Below are 25,527 nucleotides of genomic sequence, written 5' to 3'. Positions count from 1 at the left end.
ATCTGAGATCTTCTCTCAATTATACCCAACTCATACAGTCTATAATGCACTCTGAGGGCAACACAACGCACACAGGACACTGCAGACAAACACCCCAAGTGGTTTTATCTTCACTCCATTAGCATTGCATATCCTCTGTAGGTCTCTTTTATCTTTAAAACCTTTGGGTCTGTGTGAGAGAGAGTATACTTGCAAGCATGTGTGCGTGCATGCGTGTGTGTGTGTGTGTGTGTGTGTGTGTGTGTGTGGGTGTGCCGTCAGCTAGCAGGAATGCTTGGGTACCGCCAAAGCTAAGATGGCTGCCAAGCGCTAAGATGGCTGCCAGGATTCCACAGAGCAACAGCACAAGAGAGAAAGAGAAGCAGAGACAGAACGAGTGCTAGAGGAAGTGAGGGAGAAAGACGTGAAGATGGACTCTCACTCCTGCAGAATGAAAGACGAGTGTTGTTTGAAGAAAAAAATAAGAAACTCTATCGCTGTGTTTTCCCTCCTTCTATCTGATCCAGAGTGATGAGGTGATTTTGTTTGTCTCTTTTTGTTTCCTTGGCTTTGGCAGCGAACAGTCAGGGTGAATAGTGCAGCAGTTTGCTGGCACATAGCACACCAATGCCACCCAAGATCGGGATGCTGATTTGGGAGGATGTTGAGATTGGGGGTTGGGGGCTGGTGCTTGATGCATGTGGGCCACATTCTGTCTAGGGACAGTTGGCCCAGGATGGCCTTAAAACTTCAGTGCTGTGGGGTAATTGGCCTGAGTGGTAAATATGATACAATCATAAAACTGTACAGGGCTGCATTACATATCTGAAGAAGAATGGCAGCCGGCGGGCCAAACAAAACGAGCTCTGCTCCTATAGATGTCCAGGTAATCACACACAGGAGGTTCAATCCAGACAATTGCTAGAACCCTAAAAAAGTACCTCGTACTAGTTGACTTCAACTTACAAGTCACTACTGGAGAAGCTGAAGTACTGTGGGACCTTTAACACTTCCTAATGCCCTCACTGAAATAGTCTGTATGTGTTTACGGGATGGGAGTCCATGACAGAATGTTAAAGCGAGAGAATGGTTTGCCAAAGTGAACGCACGCACAAGCGACAATCCAAACAATGCTTACAATGCTAAAATGTACATTGCAGAATTGCCCTGTGATTTACAAGTCAGCTGAAGGGAGGCTGAGGTTTCTTCGGACATCTGCACTGCCAATGGCTTTTCCTAAAGCAGTGTATCTACTTTAGATTGAGTTGGAATGCGTAGAGAAGGGGAAAAGAAGGTTTGAAGGCAAAAAAAAAAAACAAAAAAAAAACCTCTAGACTGAATGAAAGTTGGAAAAGCAATTTTCCCACCATGACTCCAGAATAAGGATATTAACGTTGTGATTTGCCATTTTATGGCTTTCAACTGAAGTTCAACCTGAGCAGAAATATGCACGAATCTTTAATCTCAGGCCCATGTCTGTCTCTCTTCAGTGGAAAGAATGAAAGAAGGCGCCACTTCCCATCCAATTCTTCTGACGCTAACCTGCCCCCTCACCTTGAGCAGTGTCCAGACATCTGTCCACCTGACTAACCATCCCCCTTTTCCTTTTTTTTTTCTTTCTATCTTCCAGAACAATCAGGACAATCAGACAACTCAAACCAGCAAGGAGACACAGACGTCAAGCCCCCACCAAATGGTAAGTTTACATCTCTGTTAATTTTGTGCACACAGAGACATGCGTGCACAAATATGGTTGACATACCTATGTGTGCATGCATTCACATCTCTACAGACAGTCACACGTGCCCATACAGTATATACATGCTACCCCTGCACACAGGCCTCTCTGTGTGTGAGTGCGTCCCAGCAGAGTTGGGTCTAAGTTTATTATGGTAAGGAAAGCTGATGGTACTGTAGCGTGGGGGTTGTGCTGGGATTGTGGCGGGCCACTCATAAATCACACTGACGTTATTGGAAGATGGGAACCACATGGCCGCTGCCGAGCTGAGCACTGACCTCATGCGTTGTCCCTGCTGCGGTTAACCCCGGACAGGGATGGAGTGAATGAGAGAGGAGGAGAACAGGAGGAAAATAGAGGGAGTGAAAGAAAAAAAATGAGTGAAAGGTTGAGGAGAACAAGGAGGAAAGACGTTTCAGACAGATGGAGACATGGATGAAATGAAGGAGGGATGAAGGGTGGGGATCTTTAAAATTCACTCAGCTCTGGAGTTTAGGGCCTCTCTAATATACACACCACTCACACTCAACAACAAATTCCAAATCCGTGTCAACTACCTATAATTTGTTGTGGATAACAACATTGCCAGGTTGCACCTTCAGCAGATACAGAGTAATATGAGCTCCGTTTTGGGTCTCAACCTACTCCTAACTAAACTACTTAGCTGCTCTGCTATGTTTAGCCTGTTGCAAACATAATCTGTTCTTCTTTGGTGTGGGGATGAACTCAGAGCTTTCTTTCGTGGAAAACAGTCAGGCTGCTGCCTGACCTGTGTAGAATGGCCTGTCTGTAGCACGGTGACACGCCCCAATGCATAACCTCCTTTACGATCTGCTAGCTTCTAAATGGGATAATAATTTAAAACACAAAAGTCATCTTGTATTAAAGAAGACTTGACTCTAGATTCTTGTCGACCTGGAGGTGTCCTAATCTACCCGGGCAGTTTAAACCTACTGCTGTGGGCCTTCAGAGTTGAGTATTGGAAACGCTGGGTACAAGGACACAGAGTTCAGGTTTAGAGTTAAAATTCTGTTAGAATATAGAAACATGTTCGAGTCAATAGCTGATGGTTAAACCTGGATGTGTAACGGGTGACTTTGATTTAATATAACTCACATGTTTTTTCATACTCTAGGTTTGTCCATCATGACTATATCCAATAATGATGTTGTGCTCACCAAGTTAATTGCTATGATTTTATCTCCCTGGTGATGTACCTAAACATAGTCAGGAACATGAGCAGTCAGATGACCACATGGGTCTTACCCATTTTAGAACGACATCTTTGCACGCTAAAGCGAAGGTTAAAAAAGTTCACAGATCTCCTAATACAAACACCCATCACAGTTTTTGCCGGTCCAACATTTAGCTATTTGAGGTACCTTAACTCCAGTCAAGTGGTTTTCACTCATCTGTCTGAATTATTAGCTTCTCTGCGACTTTATTGCCTTGTGTTTCTTGTCCCATATAATCATAACAGATAGAGCTGGTGTCCACAGATGTGAAATCTTAGAGGTGGAGTTTCCACTGTGCTAAGAGGGATTGGTGCGTTGTCCTTACTGTGACAGAGGAGGGTCACACTCAATGAAATCACTTTATTTACAATAGAAAAACACTTACTGCCATCTGGCTTTCATCACTGTCATAATCGTGCAGTATAGCTGCCTTGTAAAGAGCAAAAACACAGGCAAGTCTCTTTAATGTACTTATTAGTATTGCACCTGGCATAAAAATCAGATATATGACAATCCAGAACATCCAGTGCTGGAGCGTGAAGGACAGTATGTGAAGTTGTTTCTAGTCACTGAGTGTAATCCTGATCTGTCACCAAAGATGTGAAGCGAACACCCACATTGTAGTAGAACAGATCTTTCCTTTTAAGGGTGAGGTCACTGAATCAATAGACTGAAAAGAAGGTGCTTATAAGGATACACTACTACAGCAGTTATCATGCATCGTCTCACTTCTACATATGTTCGTGTGCATGATATACTCATAAGGCTCATTATACACAGTGGACTATGCTTTATATAATATGTGCTGATTATACTCTCTTGGGGAACCAGGTTTTGTATGTTGTGAACAAAATGAACACGGTCAAACCAAAGGCCTGTTGCCTCTTATAAAAAACACATGGTTCCACTGAATGACACCGGCAGTGTGTTAGGCTTTGCCATACATATGTACTTCAGCCCCTCTTGCATGCGTGCTTGTGTCTGTGGTATGTGTACACGTATGTCTGTAATTTCACGTGTGTTCGGTACAAACAGGCCGGTTTCACACACTTTTCTGTCTCCCTCTCTTTACCCAGGCCACTTGAGTTTCCAGGACTGCTTTGTGACTTCAGGGGTGTGGAACGTAGCCGAGCTGGTCCGTGTGTCACAGAGTGAGTCACAGCTGTAATTTTGCCTGTCAATCTCCAGACAACACGCTCTCCCTGTCACTCCCAGTGAACTTCATACTATCTCTATGTTATAATGCCTTCAGTACGAGGATTAGTAACACTCCTTATACACCATCATTTCTGGGAAAATCCACATCAGTAATATTAAATTCCAATTTAAATATATATGGCCAGTGCTATTTTTTTCTGTTCTTCTTACTATCAAGAACAATAACTTGATCCTGGTAACATTTGTTGTCTGTGTATCCAGGTGTAGCTGTAGCATATTCCGTCACTGTTTCACTTTCATTCCTTTAACTGTCCCTTTGTTACAGTGAACAATAACACTGTAGTTTATTTTCACCCAATCCCAAGTCAACTTTCCTGCTGCTCAGAACAATCACCAGTTTAATCTGCAGTTTATATACAATTTATTCCAGTTTGAGGAATGTTTGCTAAAATCAGCTGTTTTAGGACATTATTGGAGCTTTTTCCCTTCTCTTTTCTTTTCTTTCATTCTTTTTTTTTTTCCAAATGTTTTTCCGCCTATTTTCTGACCACGTGTCAGTAAGTGTTTAGAGATAGGAGAAAATCCCCTGATGTTTTACACGTTTAAGTGCAATGATACTCCATAAAATGACAGAGGAATTGTTTTTGCTTTGGTCTAAAACCAACATCAGGAGCTGTCTGGAGTCAAGAAAAAGCAGTTAATAAAAACCAGGACACCCAACTCTCCCTGATGATAGTTCTCGAGTAAAACTGAAAGCTTGAAACTGGAATAAGGCCTCTGGCCTTAATTTTTTATTTTTTTTTGGAACATTACTCTTATAATGACAGATGGACAAATGTGTTTTTAGTTTTGTGTTTTTCTTGAACAAAAGCAAACGATGAGAAATAATAGAATAGCACCACTCTAACAATGCAAATTTTCTGATATCCCTTCCTGTTATGTGTGCATTCCTCAGCTCCAGTGGCTACAGCGACCGGCCCCAACTTCTCCCTGGCCGACCTGGACAGCCCTGGATACTACAACATCAACCAGGTGACCCTGGGACGGCGCTCCATCACCTCCACCCCTTCCACCAGGTACATGCGCACACACGTGCACAGATACATACGTACACATAAAACACACATGCTGAAAATGTGTCTTTTCTGCACTAATATTCTTCACTTCTTTACTCACTAACCTCTGACATCTTGATGCTTAACTTACTCTGCTTTTTGATAGTGTTCTTTCTTTTCCTTTGTTTTTCTCCCCCTTTTTCCATCTTCACTGCTAATCCATCTCACTCCGCTCACTTTTCCCACCAATCTGTCTGTCACACTGTCTGTGTTTTTGTCTTTTGTCTCCCCCCCCCCCCCCCCCCCCCCCCGCCTTCCTCTGCCCCCACCCCTCCTCTTACGCTGCAGGACTGAAATGGAGCTTTATGCAAGTCTCCCACGGAGGTAGTTACACTCATTACAGAATATCTCCCTTGATACTAATGTAACACAGAACCCTGCATCACACTCGCACAAAAGCCACACACGCATGCTGTCACAAAGATATGCACACAACCGCACACACATATTTAAACATTTTGGATCGTTGTACATTCAAAACCCCCTCCCTCCTTTTTGATTTTATTGGTCACAGATGTATGAGTCTATAAGAATCTGCAAACACACACAGGAATTCATTCCAGCATCAACGTGCACACTTTCTGTGCTCACTGGTGCAACACTACTTTGGGCCACTATGGATACAGCATATTGAATAAATTCTGGCTTGATGTTTGTCTTACTGTCTCCAGTTGTGTTGCTTTGTCCCCCTTGGCTAAAACCTAATATGAAAACAAAACATTGAAGGGAAATCTTGACATTTAAAATTTTTGTTACGCTTGGTTTCATGCAGACACATGCCTGACTCCAAGAGAAATAAGCACTCACATTTGTCCTTACATGTCCCACAGAATGCAATGTGTGCATTCATTACAGCCTCAAATAACCATTAGTGCTGCTTGTCAGTTTTATTGCAAAACCAAGGCTAATATGCAAGTTCTAGAAAATGGGAGAAAAAAGCAATCGGATCAAGCATAAAATAGAAAAAGACATCCTCAAATGTCTTCGTCAAGAGCTAAATAACCTGTCTTCTCTTTTTTCTCCTAGCTCCAACAAGCGCAAGTCCATTGACGACAGTGAGATGGAGAGTCCGGTGGACGAGGTCTTCTACTCAAGCCGTTCCCCTGCGGCTGGCAGCAGCTCTCAGTCCAGTGGTTGGCCTAATGATGTGGATGCAGGTAGTGCTGCCACAGCCTCCCCATCAGATTTTGCACGCATTCCAGATGCTCTCCAGAAGCTGGGTGAAGGTCCACATCAAGTCAGATGCAAAAAGAAAACAGATTTTTAAGTAAAAATACTTCAAGGCTTCAACAGAAGCAGCTCCTCAAGTGTTTCAGTGTTTCTGAAGGTTCACACCGCTTTTACATTGAACTGTAAAGCCCCTGCAAATGTTTTATTCTCTCTAACATTAAGAATAGTTTCAGATTCGAGGAAATATATTTATTTGCTTTCATGTTGAGCTTTGATGAGAAGATCGATGACACTAGTGTGTTATGAACTCATCAAGCATTTAAGTGGATTTCTCAGAATCTTTTAAGTATTCCTACAATTATTAATGTCAGTTCAAGTTCAGAAAAACATCCTGAGTTAATATTATTGAAACTCTAATAATGAAAAGTCCTTATCCAGTATTTTCAGCGATCAGTTAGTATTTTCAGTAAATAAGCAGAGTTGATAATGCCGCATATTCATTTTCAAAAAGACATAGACACAGTTTTACATTTTTGGAATAATTTCAAATTTTACAAGCGTATGTAGTAAGACAATGGCAGTATCATAGGTAAAAATGGATCAAGCCACTGAATTAAACTTTACAGTTTAAAGTTTCAACCAAAACAGTTCAGTCTTCAAGTATGACCCTGTTACTCAGAAGTAACAACCTGCTTGAGAAGAAAATATTTTCAGGGATTTTAGGAAAAAAAAAAATTATTTCTGACTTGAAATGGACCAGAAGCCCCAGCTCACCTTTTTCCACCATCTCCTCTTTCCACCAACACAGCCCTTTGCTCCTGTGCTGTGCTGACCCCTGTTTTCATCACATGACCCCCACCCCTTATCATCCCTTCTCTCTTTCTCACCCTCTTCCATTCACAACCTCTACTCCACTTACAGCCTAATAAGATCCCCCCATCCCCCCACCAAGCAGAACAGGCCTGCCTGAGGTTGAGGCACGTCACTTTATAGCATCATTTTTTCACACACAGCAGGGACTTAAAGGATCAGTTTACCCAAAATACATAAAAATCTATTTTCCCAGTTACTCTAAGTGGTTTGTCCATGCAGATAATTTATATGTTTTATTTGCAAAGGTTTTGAGAGTTCCACTGCTGAAACCTCATACCACCGCCCAAATACAGCGGAGGTGAATGAAATATCATTTGTGGTGAAACAGGACATTTGAAAAACTCTCTGTCCAGAAACAAAACAAAGCCGAAATTTCTGAGAATATTTTTCATTGGGGACCATTTTCAAATCAAAAACTCAATGCAAGGGAGGTCTGTGGATTACCCCGAGTGGCCAAGACATTGTTTCTCAAATGACACATTACTTTTCATATGAATTTTTACATGAGCACCACATCTCTGCTCCCATGGCAGAACTCTCAATGATGATATCGCAAAACCTCAGCAAATAAAACCAGAACTATCGGCATGATTGCTTGGTCTAAGTGGGAAAATGTGCTGTTTCTGTTCTCGATGAACTGACCCATTAATAAAACTCAGTACACTGAGCTATTTGTCCCAATGTTTGTTGTCGAGTTGGCAGTGAGGAGAGGGGCAGAAATGGATGTAGTTTGTTCAGTTAGTTCTAATGGCATTAGCACTGCCATTCACTTAGTTTGTGTCCAGGTGTGTGTGTGCGTGTGTGTGTAAAAGAGAAAGAGAGACATCGGAGAATGTCATAGCCACATATGTAAAACATTAGACAGAAAACTCTCTAAAGCAACACAGATTTTTGTTTGCACTTAAACGTCTGCCCCCCTCTGTGTTTTGTTTTGTTGATAAGATTTTCACTAATTCTCTAAGTAAGGCCTTTAAGAAAAAAAAAAACATGGCGAGGTAGTGTAATAATATATGTTCCCTACAATATTTAGGAAAATTGTAGGAAAGGAACTCGCTCGCTTTCTTGCGTGACATGAGAAAATGAAAACCACTAATTTCTTTACTGTTAAAAAGAAGCTACAGCTAGCACACAGTTAGGTCAGCTATGGCCAAAGCTTAAAACTATATATCAATTTTATGCTCCACCGAAAGCCGAAGTCTTTGTACGGATAAATCAAACAAGCTATGAAGTGTTGATTTGTGACTAGACTTCTCCAGGTTTAAAACAGATGTTTGAAGTTTTCATTCTTTGGTTGTTTTTTTGTTTGTTTGTTGGTTGGTCGGTTTTTTGTTGTTGTTGTTTTTTTGTTTGTTTGTTTTGTTTGTTTGTTTTGTTTTTTTTGTTAGTTTTTTTGTAAGTTAGTGAGCTCTAGGGGTGTATTCACTGTGTGATGACGTAAAGCTTGCTAGCTGCTAGCTGTTGCTAAATTAAGCTTGAGCCAGACGCTGATTAACTAATCAACGTCTGGCACGAGCTGTATATTTGCTGACATGAGTGGTTTCAATCTCCTCATCTAACTCTTCGCAAGAAAGCAATTAGGAGCATATTTTCTAAAATAATATGAATTAGGGATCGCCAAAGTTTGACCCTCTGTGTGTATTGTTGTCCTAAATAATGTAGCCGAGCAGGATCAGCATAACCACCCGTTCACTTCTGAAATCAGAACCATTCACCCTTTCGTCTCACAGCACTTTTAACCACCATGATGGGTATCACGATAAATGTGTTTACAATAGATTTCATATATGCCTCTCGAGTGTTGTACTTGACTTTGGGGATCTGTTAAATTACTAATTTATAACCGTCACTCCCACTCACATGCTGCCATTTTAATACTGCCAGTAATAATGATGTAACTATTTATTAGATACTTGCTGCACTCTCTAACATTAAAATCCCCTACTGCCCATTATCTAACCACCCCTCGTTCTCTCTCTCATTCTTTCCATCTCTCTCTGTCTTTGTCTTTTTCTCTCTTCCCCTCTTCCATTGTTAACTCTTCCCTTCTCCCCTTGTTTGGCCTTTCAGTGCAGCACCATTTGGCCAGTGTGCAGGAGAGGAAGATTAAGCATGAGAGCGATGGAGTGCAGTTTCCTTACCATGGTTAGAACAACATTAAACATTATACTGTGTATACATGTATACATGCTCTACTTCCGCTCACACCACCCTCAACTTATGTACATTTCTCTCTGTCCTTTTATTCAAGTCTGTTTGCACTTCCTGTGAGCTCTCTGAGCTGTACTGCATTTTCCATATATCTTCTCTTCTTTCCTCTTCTTTCCTCTTCTTTTCTCTCCTCTCCTCTCCTCTCTTGTGTCTTGTTCTCTGGCTATGCTGCCGCTGGGTGGGGTTGTGTTTCTACCAGATGTCTGCTGTTGTCCATTGTGGGTTTACTGAAGCCTTTTGGTAGCCCAGTAGCTCCATAGCATACACCGCCTGTCTGCCTCAAAGATGTTGTTCTAAATCTGTGAAAGAAACCAGACATCTAGGAGGATAAAGCCATCTCTAGTGTATGCAAAACATCCTCTATACTCTGATACTGATGTACACTGCCTAGCTATGTTTTAAATGTGTAATTATGTGTATTATCATGTCTAAAAACCACATTGTTGTGAGTCTCCCAGGCGGTGTGAATTTGTAAACAACATTCAGCTAAGTACATACAGCTAAGTGCTGTAATTTTGTTGTCAGGCCCTGAGAGAGAATGCAAGTGATAAAAGACACAGATAAGGGGGGCAGTGAATGTGTTTGGTTGAGTAGCAGTGTTAGCCATTTCACTCAGCCGGGTGTTTCAGACAGAGCTGTTGAGTGGTGTCCCACCTGCCGTAGGCCCGATTCAACCATCACTGGAAGACAGTGCAGAAAAAACAACATAAGACCCAAACAAACACAACTAAAGGCACTCAGGTGTGTCATCAACGCACGAGGCACCTTCTGTCTCCGAGACATGCTTACTCACTAACACGCACATTTACAAATGACATGCGGGCATACACACACACGCACACACATAGGGCTAAATTTATGCACACGCCTTCTCTCATTTACATTCACACACATACACATAAACATGCACACACTCTTTCCCCAATCTGGAGTGGAGCGGCGTTCCGGTCCAGATGGCGCCTCCATGTGTCTACAGCGAAGGGAGCTACTGGGTTACAGCAGACATCTGTTCTGGTGATGGTGGTGGTGGTGTTGGGAGTGAGAGATGAGGAGAGCTGAGGAGGGGTGGAGGACGAGAGGAGGGAAGGAGGGATGGGGAGGGCCTCCGCCTCTGCCTGCTCTGGAGGTGATCCTCTACCTGAATGAAAAGCTCTGAGGCATAGCAGGTGATCATGTAATTCATCATTAAGTCTGCTGTCTGCGGCTCTGCTCTGCTCCGCTCTCTCCCTCTGCCTGCTTGCTCCTGCTGCTCGGTGGTGGGAAAACCCGCTGTCGACTTTTCAATAAGGACGGGGAGTTTCCTAAGTATTTGTTATATTGACAAAGAACTCCAGCTAATTATCTGGGCATGAAACTGTGATGTGTGTATGGTGGCATTGTTGTTAACGTGTCCTTGCTTTGCTGAAGCACATTATTGTAGTGTTTACGAGTGCTAATGATGTGTGAGGTAGTCAGTTAATGAGGGACATAACTCTGCTAATGCACATTATTTCTTGCCTACCTGAATGACGAGTGTGTGAGCCTTTTTTTTTTTTTTTTTTTTTGACATTTTTTGTCTTCCTCTCTTCATTGTGTATGCTTGTGCACATGCTAGTGGACCAGTTCTGTGACAGTCAGGGGGTTTGTGTGGTCGCCAGCTTGTTAGCGTGGCAAGACTAGAGGGTCATGGGAGCAATTGGCTGCCAGTCTGCTCATACAGTGTGCCAGGAGCAGGGCACAGAAATAATGTAGAACAAACAACTCTCTACGTGTATTTGTGTGTGTAGATTCACCCACACATGCGCACATGGAAACACACACACACACACACACACACACACACACACACACACACACACACACACACACACACACACTCACACTCACACTCACACTCACACACACACAGAATAAGGGAGAGATCAGAGTAACTTCTGTTAGCTTTATCAGACAAAGCTTTCAGTGGGCATCTGGGGCTCATTTGCTGCTCCTCACTGAGAAGCCACATAGCAGCAGATATTTCAGCAAGATACCAGCTAATTAGGGAATATCACAGAGACTAAAAACAATATGTATAATTTAAGGCTGTTTATGCATAATAAGCTGGTTATAATTGAACTTGGGACATGGTGGCACACAGTCATCTCTATATGTACCACAGAGGAGCTGGAGCCAAAACAAGCTTTATCATGGGGATGCATTGAATCCACAACATGCTGGGGTTCAGTGTGTCTGTTTTTAACAGTATGAGCAAAGAATCCAAATGCAAGTTGAAATTATTCATTTTACTGAGACTCACTTAACTCCTCATTTAAGGCCATAGAGCATCCATGGCTATGTTTAATAGACTGTGCCTGAAGTCGTATTGGATAAACAAAATAATACATTTTTGTTTAGTCACAGTTAACCTCACTTTAATGTGACGTTACTTTTTCATCTGATTCCAGAGCCATATTGCAATTTTCTGACAACTACACATACAAAAGCGGATATAATACTACAGTATTTGCCCTGACGATGGAGACCTTGCAAAAGAGAGCTTTAAAAAATCAAAGCATCATTAGAAATAATGGCTCTTACCTTTCCCGCAATACAACCAGATAGCGTCATTTGCTTGTCCCTGTCTTCTCCCCACTTTTGGTTTGTCAATAAATCACAACTGATTTCGTTGGCTTAGTATTCCTCAAAGTCATGTTTAAATGCTGGTTGCACGTTAATATGTCACAACAATAGCATAATATTGATAGTATATAGTAATATAACCTGAAAATGAACATCACTAGCACTTTATTTGTGATAGAGTACTACCTTTTCCTGAGAATACTTGTTCACTTTTACTTTTCCTCAAACTCCTCAAATTAACCTTTTCAAAATCTAAAAAAGAAATACAGGGCAGGACTGATCTTCCCAGGTCATGTAATGTTTGTTATATTGGTGAAACACGCTTTTCTCAGATCAGCAGTGATATACAGGTAGAGTGAATTAAGCTGCTTGTAATATTTTACATTTCAAACACGCTGTCGGAAGTAAAATATCAGTGCCAGATGGATAACAAGCCTGTGCTGCTAATGTTCTGCTGACTCGAGCAAATGGTCTTACACAAAAATAAAAATAAATCAAAAAATGTTCCTTTAACTATTTATGAACGATTTTTTTTTTTTTTTTCTCAGCTCACCTTTTTTGGTTATCTGTGGAGTAATCTGCCCTGCTCCATCATTGACATTTCAGCCAGAAATTAACCAAATAAAACACCAAAAACCTGCATATAACCCCCCTTTCTTTTTCCTCCTCTCTTTTTATTGCATAATTTCTCAAACTATAGTGTATCACATGCTGTAGCCTGTAATGGTCCTCATTAAAACACATGAAATCACAGGAAAACAACAAAAATGACGTCACTATTACCGACCAGCTCCCTTGTTTGCTTGTTGGTCTGTTTGTGTAGTGTGTAGTACAAAATAACCTTTCTATAAAATGTTAATAGTTTTTTCATTGATCTAATTCTGTGCACTGTGTCAGCTCCTCCCACATATCGCATGATGTGCCTAAATGAACATAACACACAAGCATCCACCTTTTTTCTGTACTTGTCGGTGCCCACACAAGCACAGCTGTGCCCATGCTGCCTATAAGCATTGTGGGTAAAAAGTGATAAAACATTTCCCAGTGTAGCATTAAAAAGAAAGCTTTTCAGAAATCTGCTCTGTTAGACTTTGTATGCTCAGCTCATAAAATCTATTTCCACATCTCTCTGGGCCATGTTGAAATTACCCACGTCTTTATTTGAGTGTGTTTGTTTTATATGTGTGAATATTGTGCCGTTTAGTCGTTTATAGGACCTTTTGCTCGCCAAGGTTGTTTATCACTGTATTCTTTCAACCAAATCTGAAGCAGACAAAACATGAGCTCAGTATATTCCAGAGAGAATTAATGAGGTCTGCGTGTGCACGCTGATGTACCTCTCTGTACTTCTGCTTCCTCATTATTCCCTGTTTTATGGATTGTTCCTTCCAGAGTTTTATTTCAGCGCATATTCAACATTGCGGTTCCCAGCAGAGGTCAAATATACCATTTGGCGCTGCTCTTCTAACCCTGAAAGTCAAAAATTGTGCCTTTGGATTACCATACATCAAAATAAATTCTCTCAGTGCCCACCACGAGGCCTTGATCACAGAAGAGAACCTCTTTTATCTGGAGCTCTCACACTTTTGGCCATGTTTCTGGTCCGCTGGTCAGCCGAGTCTGTAGTTAGTGTGCCCGTTTTTACCAAACTGAGGGATATTTCATGCAGTGCTCCAGCCTCAGCCGGCATTTATAGACAGAGGGGGACACTTTAATATGTTTGTCTGTGTGTGTCAGCCATGCTGTCACTGCTCCTCTCCTGCTTAACTCCTTCCATCTTTCTTCTCTCCCTGCCAGCCTTCGCTGGCAATCTGCCGGATGCTCGCCACCCAGCCTGAACAGCTTGTATATGTGTGTGCGAGTGCGAACACTTCTTGATGAAATACTGTATGCCTTAAGGCAGAAACATAAAATACCTGACAGTCAGCTATGCAGAAGGGCACTACATCAGAGGATCTATTGATGTATGCTTTGGCATGCTCTGCTGCAGTTATATGTGGCTGCATAACCCGTTCTGGCTTTCGGTTAAAAAAAAAAAAACCACACACACACACAAAACCATCAGTCTGCCCCATATATAAGGACACCCAGGTCCCATTCACTCTGCAGAGGCAACCCTGGCAAGTGCAGTGAGTAGATTGGTTGGCCTGATTGGAGACTGTGTTCTCGTAGCTCTCTGTGGCTACATTGGACTCTGATATCATTGTGGTTCTGGCATTAGTCAGAAAGGAGACATCTGTGCATTGATTTCAATGGTTTGTCCTGTGAGTATAGGCAGTTAATAGGACATTACTGTTGGACTGCCATCACAATTCCCCAGCTCTCCTCTCTCCTGACACTAGCCTCCCGCCCCCTCCCCCTTTTTCTCCCGTCACTTCCCTTCACTCTGACCCGCTGCTGCTTCAAAACATGGCCTCTCACCGGACCCTGTCCTCAACAACCCCCTCCCTTCCCACCCCCTAAAGTGACAGACACGGTACAGCCAGCTGGCTGTACAGCGTGTACTGGACAGACAGGTTGTGAGGACCCATCTGTATGTTAAGCCAATCAACCAAATCAATGAATGAATCAGTCGATCAATCCATTGATTTCAGTCGATCATAATCATTCGATTCCTGTAATCAAATTAAAGGTCTGATAAGTTTTTTTTTTTTTTTTTTTTTTTGAGTAGAGTCAAGGTAAGAAAAGCAGCCATGTTTGATTAAAACCTCGTCTCTGTTCTGCCATTTTGTTGATCCCCTTTTTGCCAGGACTGTCATCGCCTGGTTCTCTTAAGAAGCCGGGGAAATTCGATTTCAGCGCCCTGTCCTCCCAGACGAGGTCCCCCCGCATGGCGTTCACCCACCACCCACTGCCAATGCTGGCGGGAGTGAGACCAGGTGAGACCAACCCAGCTCCCGACCCTCCTCCCCCCTGATCGCCCCCACCCTTTCCCCTCCCCCTCCTCACCATCTCCTCCTACCCAAACCCCCCCACTTGTTCAAGGCCCCACCCCCCACAACCCAACACCGTGGTTCAGAAGTGGGAGCGTTGTCGTCGGGAGATGAGAGTGCCGGGAATGAAAGAACTGGCAGGTGGCTAGTAGTGCCTGACCTCTGCCTCCTCCTCTGCTGCTCTGACTCTGTAGGGTGGGGGACAAGCTGGTGATGGAGCCTTAAGGGAGTCTGGGTGTGGTGTGTGACTTTTTGGGGCCTGTCTGGTGGTGGAATGCTGGTCGTACATTTTCTGCTTACAGCGGAGCAACAGATCAGGTGGTTGTTGCCGTCTGTTCTGTCACATCTCCAATTGTTCACTGGTCAGGTGGATGGGAGGCTTCTCTAACTTTGGCTTTTGTTCCTTATGGTGGAAATAACCATTTTAAAATGTTATGACTGTCTTCAAGTGACATGAACTCATTGTCACCTGGCATCTCCTGACATATTGCAAGGCACTTGTCTCAGGGAAAAGTCATGAAGAAGGTCTGTAGACACACCCATCAGCAAGTTATTGATTTTATTTTATTTTTTTAATCATTAAATCTGGTTTTAAAATGAGGAGTGTTGACCTAATAATTTTACATGTAGCTAAATAAATAGATTCATCAATAAGAATTCAATGTGAATTGTTCATAACTATTAAGTAGTCTGGGCCTCAAACGCGCACAACAATCAAAGAAGTTAAATGATATTGTAAATATCATCTTATAAACATTAAAAGTAAATCAGTGACAGTGACATACAACATTGTGACATGAATTCATACAGATTTTCTGTCAAAGAGGTTGAGCCCAAGACGAACCAAATGACATCACTATGTCATCATTACGTTTCTTTGTTTTTTCCATAAACACGGTGCATTCTAGCAATCTTCTCCTCATGTTGTGTTGACTGATAAACTGAACCTCATTTGTAAAATTGGTGCTGTGCTCCCTTAAAATGGGCCTTGAGACCCTGTCATAAGTGCCAGTGTTCAAGTTTTAAGGTGATTGTAGTGACCTGTAATGTAAATTAGGTTGTGTTTCATTTAGTCACTGGCAATATTGTTTTTTCAAAAGAGGAATGCTGTACACATTTCAGTGCGTGGTTAAAAGGACGCCCAAACAGGAGGATTCAGCTGTGGGGCTTTGCTCTTCACTGTGCTAAATGTTTCTATTCATTTTCCACTTCTTTTTTTCTAAATTAAAGTTGAATAGCTTGTTTACAGTGTGTGAACTCTAATTTGACCCTTTTGTGGTATGAGTGCGTCTGTATTCCCACTGACGAGGAAATAAATTAGTCTGAGTCTGGGATGCTGTGTGAACCAGCTGATCCTCCAGAATGCTAAACCAGGCAGCTCACAATAACAACAGATACCAAACACAACCAAAGGGGCTCCGACAATAAATCACTACTCGTCTCATTTTATCACAACTGCACAGATCAAGACGTCCTCCCCCTTTTTGGAAAGTCTCACATGTGTGAATTCATCCAGTGGAAGAGTTCACTGGAGATAATTATCCATGTGCTTTAATTCTGTAGCAAGGCTACATCAAAGGCTTTTTAAGCCACGGAGCAGATGTGAAGCAATGAGGTTGACCGCCGTGTTATTAAACCCTCCTTCGTGGTTGTTGACAAGACCCTGTGCCTTGTGAGATGTAGCTATAGCAAATCAAATCTGCACATGCAAACACATATATGCATATTCACATTAAGATGGGCGCACACACGCACACACGCACACACACATACACACACTGTACCCCCTCCTCATTGTCGCCCGCAGTTTTGATTTATACAGTTGTGATTTGTTTCTTTTCACTCAAACCGTAACAGCACGCGTGCTGGAGCTGCTCCCACGCTGGCGTGAAAGTGCTTACCACATCATCAGCGTTGTTGTTGTTCTGTGTGGAAGACAAGATCCATGGGGATTTAGGGTTTGGAGAAGTGGATTCAAGAGGCGTGCTCAAGCTGCTCGCAGTGTTGGTGGTACAAGGAGGTGGTTTTGCTGAATTTGTCCTTCCAGCCACATTCAGCAAGTCTTCCCTCACAGTGATTCCCAACCAAGGGTGCTCATGCCCAAATAAGAAATTGTGCAGTCCCCTGGTGGACAAGATTAGCTAATATAAAATATATTTATAAATAAATAAACAAATGTACCTAATATATAAATGGTAGAAATTGTAAGTGCAAATAATTGATAAACAGTTGAAATAACTGATTGAGTTGATTAAGGTCAAATGGTATAAAAACTAATGATAGTGGATGAGCGGTTTAAATAGCTAAAGTAATGCAAAGTGAATGGAGTAGTTAGGTGATGAGTAAAACCTGAGATAGTTAGAAGTATTGCTTTGCTATATTTATATATATATATGTGTGTGTGTGTGTGTGTATATGTATATGTGTATATATATATATATATATATGTGTGTGTGTGTGTGTATGTATATGTATATATATATATATATATATATATATATATCTCCCCACACACACTCCTTTTTTTTTTTTTTTTTCCTAAATACGCAAAAATGTTTAATAACACTCAAGCACAAGCAGGGAAAATGAAGACGTCTGTATCCAGAGCGAGTTGCTCTTAAGTTCCTCTGACAGAGCTGTATGGGGTGTAAAGGCTGCCACTGATCCTGTCACCCACCCCCCACCTCACCGTATCCCATACCACCCACCCCCATACCCTTTGGCCTTCACCCAGCTACTAATGGGATTAGATGGGAACTATAGAGGCAGGAAGACAGCTCCACCGGGGAGCAGGCAGCCTGGCATGGGACTGAGGTATAGTAGGGCTCAGAGGCACAGGCCCCTGTATGGGGGGTAATGCAATGGGGTTGGCACTCTCATGAAGTACACTCACACACAATGTATAAGATACAAGTACCAAAGACCATTGTGGGCAACTGGGGGCCTACATGGGAGGGGGGGTGTCAAACTGGCACATCTAAAAGGAGAACAGGCCTCTAATACAAATCAAGAAGATTTAGTAATGGATATAGGTCTGACAGAGAGGGCTTTGTGTTTGGTGGCCTGGCTCAACCAACTGCTCCCCACTCCTCAAACACCTCACACATGCAGCATTTGGACAGCTTTTGTTCACCAGGGTTTATGCTTTAATATTAGGGCTATATCTCCCGCAACGTTCTGTTAATATTGATGTAAACCTACTGAAATTAAAGGTGAGACTTGGCACTGCAGTGAAGTATCCATTACTTTAGTTCAAATTGCTGGATCACATAACCTTAAAAGTGTGTAATTGTTCCAATACTTCAGGTCTGGTCTTCTCTACAGTATTGCCGTGTGAGCACGCGCACACACATGCACTCACACAAACACACACCTGTCAGGAAGGTTGCAGAGCTAATTAACAGAAAAGCATCAACTTAATCATACAATGTGCATGTACACATTAGTTCTGTCATGGAAACAAAATGTGTCAGATAAAAAACAGCTTCACCATCTGAATGCCAAACTGCTATAGCGCCAATGAATCACACCCTCAAAGCAGCACACTGGCATGCAGGCATTAAGACAAGCTAATTTAAGACAGTACTCAATGATCGCTTTGTGCTTTGTCTTTTTACAAGCTCTTTGGCTCTAATTTCAAAACTTGCATCTCTTGAATTTGTGCACATTCAGGTCTGTGTACTGTTTGTCTGTATAAGTCTGAATGGTGCTGACTTTAACTGTTATGGAGTCTCTGTAAGTATGCACATGTGCGTGTAAACGTCCTGCATAAAGCTGTGTAGATTAACAGAAGTGATCATAAAACATTATGAGCAATGCCCATAATAGCTATTCACTTGAAATCAGCTTTTCTTGGACAAACAACATTCCTTTCATGCAAAACATTTTCAAACCAAACATGAACTTTGATTGTCTCCAGTTGTGATGATGTGATAATTGTGCTATCATAATTAATGACTTTGTCTGTGTCTTCCATCTGTAAGAATGAGTTGGAATTCACTTTCAACGTGTCATGGCCTCGCCTCGCTCTCTACATCGTTCTCCTCACGTCTCTCTCTAATACAAGTGTGTCTGTTCACAGGGAGTCCCCGTGCTTCAGCCTCGGCCCTGCACTTCCCATCTCCCTCCATCATCCAGCAGTCTAGCCCCTATTTCACCCACCCAACCATCCGCTACCACCACCACCCTGGACAGGACCCCCTGAAGGAATTCGTTCAGTTTGTCTGTGCTGATGGCTCGGGGCAGACCGCTGGACAGGTAAGCCCGGCAGCCAGGGGTGGAACACTATAACCTGAAAAATGTGTCATTTATATAGAAACTAGCCTGCACCTTCAATGGTTTCAGTGGTAGGATTTTTAAAACAATGCAGCTTATGAGGAGTGTAGCAGTTATAAAACAAATAAATAAATAGCTAGTTAGTTAAGGGGTGTGTTTGTCGGGAGCCACAGAAAGGCCATAATAATTACGCATTTTTGTAGGTAACCTTTTATCTAGCTGTTAAATGTAACATTTACTCTCATTACTATTTGTTTAATCTTGAATTTTAAATGCTACTGAATTAACAGTAGGGCAGCACAACAGCATAGTGGTTAGCTCTGTTGATCCACAACAAGCAGGTCGCAGGTTTGACACCCAGGCCTGCATGTTTTGGTGAATTAGTGACTCTAAATTGTCCGTAGGTCTGAGTGTGAGTGGTTGTTGGTCTCTGTGTGTTGGCCCTGTGATGGACTGTTGACCTGTCCAGGGTGACCCCGCCCTCACCCAGTGTGAGCCGGGATTGGCTCCAGCACCCCCCGCAACCGGGAAACGGATAAGCGGTAGATGATGAATGAATGAATGAATGAATGAATTAACAGAATGAGTCATTATGCTTTGAAGAGCATGGATTGGATTGGATTTTATGTGGCTTCCAATGTTTTCAGGTAGGAAACAGCTGTCTTTTCATGTGAGCTGATGTAATCTGGCAGTACAGTGAAGTCTGATGTTCAAGTTTGAACAAAATGATTGCACAAATGTAATTTAAAGACACATAAAAAATTAGCAACCTGAATAGTTTTGGGTTTTTTTTAATAGCCGCATGTGGGATATATAAATACATAATATGTAAGTGGAAAGTGGGTATTCAAACCACCTGAAGATGGCTTGAAAAGCTCAAAATTAAATATTCAGTAGTCATTTGGTTTAATAAATAGGTATTAACTTGCTTGTAAATTATTATGGCCTGTTTTTGCTCCCATCAATGTGCACATTTTAGAAAAATCACAGAACAAAATTAAAGTCATGTTGAAGGCATTATTTTGCATTGATTTACAGTACAATGTTATATATTTGTATGAATGGCATTGTAATTCACAACCGAATAGAGCATTTTGCCCCTACAGCATCGCAGGTGCAACACAAGTGAACACACTAGACATTGGTTTATGCCACTGGTCTACAAATGCGTGTATTGTCTTGTCTGTCATTTTGCCGTTTGCTGTTTCAGACCTTGACGTTCCCCTTCCTCCCCTTTGTATTTTTTCTTTTGCTCCACCCAACCCCTCAGAAGTTGCAACCATCAGCACGAGAGTGAATCAGTCACAGCACACTTCAGTCAAGCATTCCCGTCCTGTGTTGTGTCATCTTGTTTCTGTCTTCATCTCTAGCTGTAACGATTTTAGTTTGGAGTTTGGTTGTTTGGTGCTGGTATCGTTGGTGGTGTTGTGCTTGTGTAGACAAGTATTTTCCCATGGTTTTGATTTCTTGTCATCTTCTGGATGAACCCAGTCAATAATTTGCTCACTTCCTTCCTCCACACCTCCTCCACTCACCACGGACCAATCTGGTGGAACCTCTCACCTCCAGCTCCAGCTCCCATTCCTATCAATCCCTGTGGTGATTATTATTTTCACACCTTCATAAAAGATGCCGTCCACATACATCATTCCTTTGGTTGTTGTTTCCCACCACCTCCTCTCCCTCCTTCCACCATCGCCTCCCTCGTCATGGATATTTTTTTGGACTCGGCCTCCTGAGCTACGTCCTCTTTTTCATTCCGTGTCTGCGGATTGTCGCATGTCGCCCTCCTGACCCTATTTGTGTTGTCTGCAGCCAAACGGGAGCGGCCAGAGCAAAATGCCAGGCTCCTTCTTGCTGCCTCCACCTCCCCCAGTGGCCCGCCCAGTGCCCCTCCCTATGCCCGACTCTAAACCCAACAGCACGCCCCCTGACGGCGGACTCTCCTCGCCCGCATCTCCGTGTAAGTGACCCCGCAGAGACCGTTCTCAAAACCAAACCAGCAACAAAAAATTGAAAACCCCAACCCTCTCCAGAGAAACGACCCCTGCCATTGTTCTTCCTCCAACTTTATGCCATCATTGTTCCTGTGTATCCAACATCTCACCTCCCTTAATCCCATGGAGGGCTATGGAAGCCAGCACAGAATACACTGTGGAGCTCAGTAGAGTAAATCAAGGCCACCAAAGGTCTGGTGAGAAATATCTATCATGGTGGACTTCAGTGTTGCTCATCAGGGTTCTGCATAAGGCCCCCTCAGTTTGAGTGGCTAACTGAGCCCATTCTGCTTTGTCGGGAATGGAAGGTGCATCACTGCCCCAGTTCTTATCCCTCTAAATCCTCCTTTCTTCTCCTGGTGGACTCCTCAGCAAATCTTGTGGAAAAACTTATGAAGACTTTCTTATTAATTGATTCTGACTTGTGAAGGGGCACAAATTTAGGGCAGTTAGGTAATATGGACTCCAAAACATTTGAGTACAAATTGTGACATTGGTGGAATGATTTCATTCGTAGCTGTTTTTGGTTGATCTGATCTTCTTGGTGGGATTTTCTTTTGCTTGGTGTAAGGTAGAATAGGGTGTGTATTTAAGGTGATGGAGTGACATCAGTCCACCCGTGGGGCTTTCTCACAACATGTCTGTTTTCCTCACCTGTGATAGGAGGGGCACTGGATGGAGCACTTTTTTGTTTTTAGCTTTCCTTCAAATGTAGTGTTTTCGTTTTACCCCCCAGTCAGCGTCTCAAAGTCTTCTATGTCTTATGTATGTTATTCCAGTTCTTAGAAACACATGGATGTATATTTTATATGTCCACACACAGAAATCTCCCTTCTCTCTCTCTCTCCCTGTCTCTCTTCTCATCCTTTCTCCCTTTGCGCCACACAAACAGACTCACACATGCACAAGTGTGCACACTGCATCCTGAATCCCTCAGTGAGATTCAAATTATGGAGTCCGTAGGGTGCCTCAAACTGCCCTAAATTTGTCAGAGACTTTGATGCAAGTGGGTCTTAAATGTCCCTGACTGATAATCAATGTCAGGAAACTGGTGTGCTCAATCACTTCCAACTGAGTATATCAACACCACTTAATCATTCAGGGAGATCTAAGTTTGCTTACCACATTTTGGCAAACTTCTCAGTGGAGTTTTGATGACCTGGATACAGCTTGACTTTATACTTAAATAACTCTAAATGTATTTACATTTTTAATGCCCTGATACGGTAGGTTTCCTCTATGCTACGAAACGTGGAGGAAGATAGTTTGACATTTTCAGGACCACACTTGTTCACGTTTAATGAAAAGATTCATATCACTCTCGTGTCTGTGCAGTAAACATGATGCTATTGCCTGCAGCCAGCTAGCTTAGCGATTAAAACAGGGTGAACCATCTGGCCTGGCTTTTTCCAAAGGAAAGAAAGGCTGCCGATCAGCCCCGCTAATGCTCGCAAACTAAAAGGTTACGTTTGTTTCATTTGTGCAAAAATCGAAACGTCCAAAAGTAAAGTGGTTTTATGCGCTATTATTGTATCAAGACTATTACTTGGCCAGATGTAGTCACTTCCGAGAGACTTGTCATTTTAGATTTGGGATTCTTGTAATGAAATACAGCATGGTAATTAATGAGTTTCAGAGGTGCCAGTAAATGGGTTTTGTTACTGTGAGACAGATCTAGCCTACCTTTGAGCTAAGCTACCAGCAGGTTGTTAGCTTTATATTTAGACACAAGAGTGGTTCCTGCCTTTTATTCTTGTTTTAGCAAGTGAATAAGGGTATTCTGCAATTTGTCTTTTCCTTCATTTAAGATGCAGCAGGAAGTTCCAATAGTGATTTCTGTGTTGCACTGATGTGTGTTTTGTTCTTCCTCTGTTTCTGTAGCATACTCCACGCCAGGCGCCACAGCTCCCAACAGGTTTGTCGGCATCGGATCACGGGACAACAACTTTCTGAACATCCCGCAGCAGACACAGGTAGGAGATGGCAAAATGCTGACAGTTTGTCTCAGTCTGAAAAGCGAGAGGAGGAAACTTGCGATTACCGGTCAAGCTCAGGAAACTTATTAACTGTGTGGATGTACGCCAAATCATTTCTTATTCCCTCACTCCCTGAAACCTGCTGCTGGGTTTCCTCCACCTCTCTTCTCACACCATCCCACCGTATGCATTTGTAGATCTGTATTTTACTGCACGTGTGTGGTTTACCATATGTACTCAACTGTTTATTTGGCACATATGGAGCCTACCCTTCAGACAGCAGGCTTTCTCCCTCACCGCCTTTTTCATTCCCTCTCCTTGCTACCTTTCCTTCCACTCTTCTTGCCAACCCACCCCACACCTCCCACTCCATTTTCTAATTCTTTTTAGCTTTGTCCTACTCTGCTCTCCTTCCTCCTCCTGATTCATTTTCTCTGTCTTGTACTTTGTTCACTTCTTTCCCTTCGTTGCTCTGTGCTTGTTCATGTGTCTCCTCCATTACCACCAGTACTTTTCTCATTAGTGACCAACCACACCCGCCTGGAGCCAGCTCAGCTCTGCTGCTCGACACATGGAATCCATCTGAAACTACTCTACTGATCCCCTCCCTTGTTTCTCTGCCCTCCATTCTCTCACTTTTCCTCCCTTTCCCTTTCCCCCATTCCTGATCTTTTCTGCCCCTGCTCTCATTATACTACACTCTTTATTCCCCTTTTTTGCTTTCCCTTTATCTCCTTTTCCTCGCCATTACCCCTGTCAGTTTTTTTTCTTTATAATGCCCACATTGTGAGTTAAGAAACTTAACTCTATATAACCTACCAACTCGGACTTCTTTCTTTGTCCAGCCTGGTAAATTTTCCACCCTACATGTTAAAAAGTATGCAATAAGGGATTGCTGAACACACCATGCCAAACCTATGGGCATCACTTTTCCACTCATGGAATTTCTGCAGCTGGCTGTAGAGATTTGCTCCCATTCACCTGACATTCGCATTATAGTCAAGTTGGGCACTGCTGATTTCAGCCACTAAAACCTAGTTTCCAGCTGTTCTTCTCCCCTCCACACCAAACTGGGAAAACGGTTTCTCCACTAGCTCTCTGCATGGAAGTATCATCATTTCGAAACAGGAAATGTTCCCCAAAGAGTTACCACAAAGTTCTTATTGTCTGAAACATTATTGTATACTATGGGAGTAAGATTTTCCTTTATTAGGACAAGGTTTCTGAGGGTGGGGGCTATGCAGGGCCTTCTACAAAGTTTTTGCCATGGTGTGTATCGTGATGTGTTTTTCTCAAAAAATCATTATACTCATTCAGTGGATAATATCTGAGGTACGGTTTTACTTTTCCAAATACACAACACCAGTTGTTTTTTGCGTGTTCCTGTCAAAATAACAGACTGCAAGTGTAATGAGTCAGTAAAAAGTGATAAATTACAAAGCATAGCATGTCAGAAGTGAGGATCTGGTTATCGGCTGTCCAACCACTCACACCGACAATAGTGGGCTCCATGTGCCCTCCAGTGGTGGATGGTGATTACCGCATCCAGCAACGAGCAGAAAGTAGATACCAACAGGACAGGGAAGGACAAAAAATGGAGGGAGCAAAGTGTCAGAGTTTCAGGCCTTATAGAAGTCACGTCCTGGCCGTCTGGTTACCCCCGGCAACCAGACATGATGTCATAGCCAGTTGATCTTGAATTTGAGAAGGGGTTGCTCAAGAAGGGGCAATAGTGGTGGTAGGGGGGGCAGGAAAGAAAAGAGGGTGGTCACTGTCTGCTGCCAAGGATTCAGGGGGAGTGTTCACAGGAGATAGATGATTGTGTGTGTGTGGAAGGAGAGAGAGTAACTAAGACGGGAGAAGTTACAATGCCCTGGGCCTGCTGGGACAGTGCCCAGGGGAGTAGGGTAGCTGAGAAGGGCAGGAGGCAGAAGGCGGGCATTCATGCGACCTGTTAGAGTCAAACTAAACAAAAGGCTCCTTCCCTGGAGGCTCAGAGTAGTTTCCAAGGCTTGACTTCTAGAATGTTGGCGCACCGGCCCACTGTGCCAGACCCTGCAGGCCAAGCAGGGTAGCCAACAACAGCGACGGTGACCCAGCCCTGCTCCCTGCTCATGCTGAGTGGGAGAAACCCAACGTGAAGATGGCACAAGTAGCACAGAGCGTCAGACTGCCACCCCCCTGCTGCTGCTTGGCCATTGAGTAGCCATTCACTGCTTGGCCAAATTCAAGACATATTGTACATCACTCCAGATATGAGCTGAATGGA

The 25,527-nt window shown here is 42.9% G+C and overlaps 1 protein-coding gene across 3 annotated transcripts in view; it reads left to right on the top strand.

The window, feature by feature from the left end:
* nfixb (nuclear factor I/Xb) overlaps positions 1-25,527 on the top strand; it is a 133,966-nt gene that overhangs the window by 101,068 nt on the left and 7,371 nt on the right. The window contains exons 4-13 of one of the 3 annotated variants that reach the window (XM_029508305.1): positions 1,610-1,675; positions 4,029-4,103; positions 5,066-5,186; positions 5,514-5,549; positions 6,252-6,382; positions 9,336-9,410; positions 14,828-14,956; positions 19,092-19,267; positions 21,101-21,248; positions 23,164-23,255. In XM_029508305.1, coding sequence (XP_029364165.1) covers positions 1,610-1,675; positions 4,029-4,103; positions 5,066-5,186; positions 5,514-5,549; positions 6,252-6,382; positions 9,336-9,410; positions 14,828-14,956; positions 19,092-19,267; positions 21,101-21,248; positions 23,164-23,255 — 1,049 coding nt within the window. The remainder of the gene's footprint in view (positions 1-1,609; positions 1,676-4,028; positions 4,104-5,065; positions 5,187-5,513; positions 5,550-6,251; positions 6,383-9,335; positions 9,411-14,827; positions 14,957-19,091; positions 19,268-21,100; positions 21,249-23,163; positions 23,256-25,527) is intronic. The other 2 variants (XM_029508306.1, XM_029508307.1) reach the window with 2 other exon arrangements.

The sequence above is a fragment of the Echeneis naucrates genome, chromosome 8, assembly GCF_900963305.1.
Source record: "Echeneis naucrates chromosome 8, fEcheNa1.1, whole genome shotgun sequence".
Taxonomy (NCBI): Eukaryota; Metazoa; Chordata; class Actinopteri; order Carangiformes; family Echeneidae; genus Echeneis; species Echeneis naucrates.
Note: the sequence above shows the minus strand (reverse complement) of the source record. Positions and strands in the feature narration are given on the sequence as shown.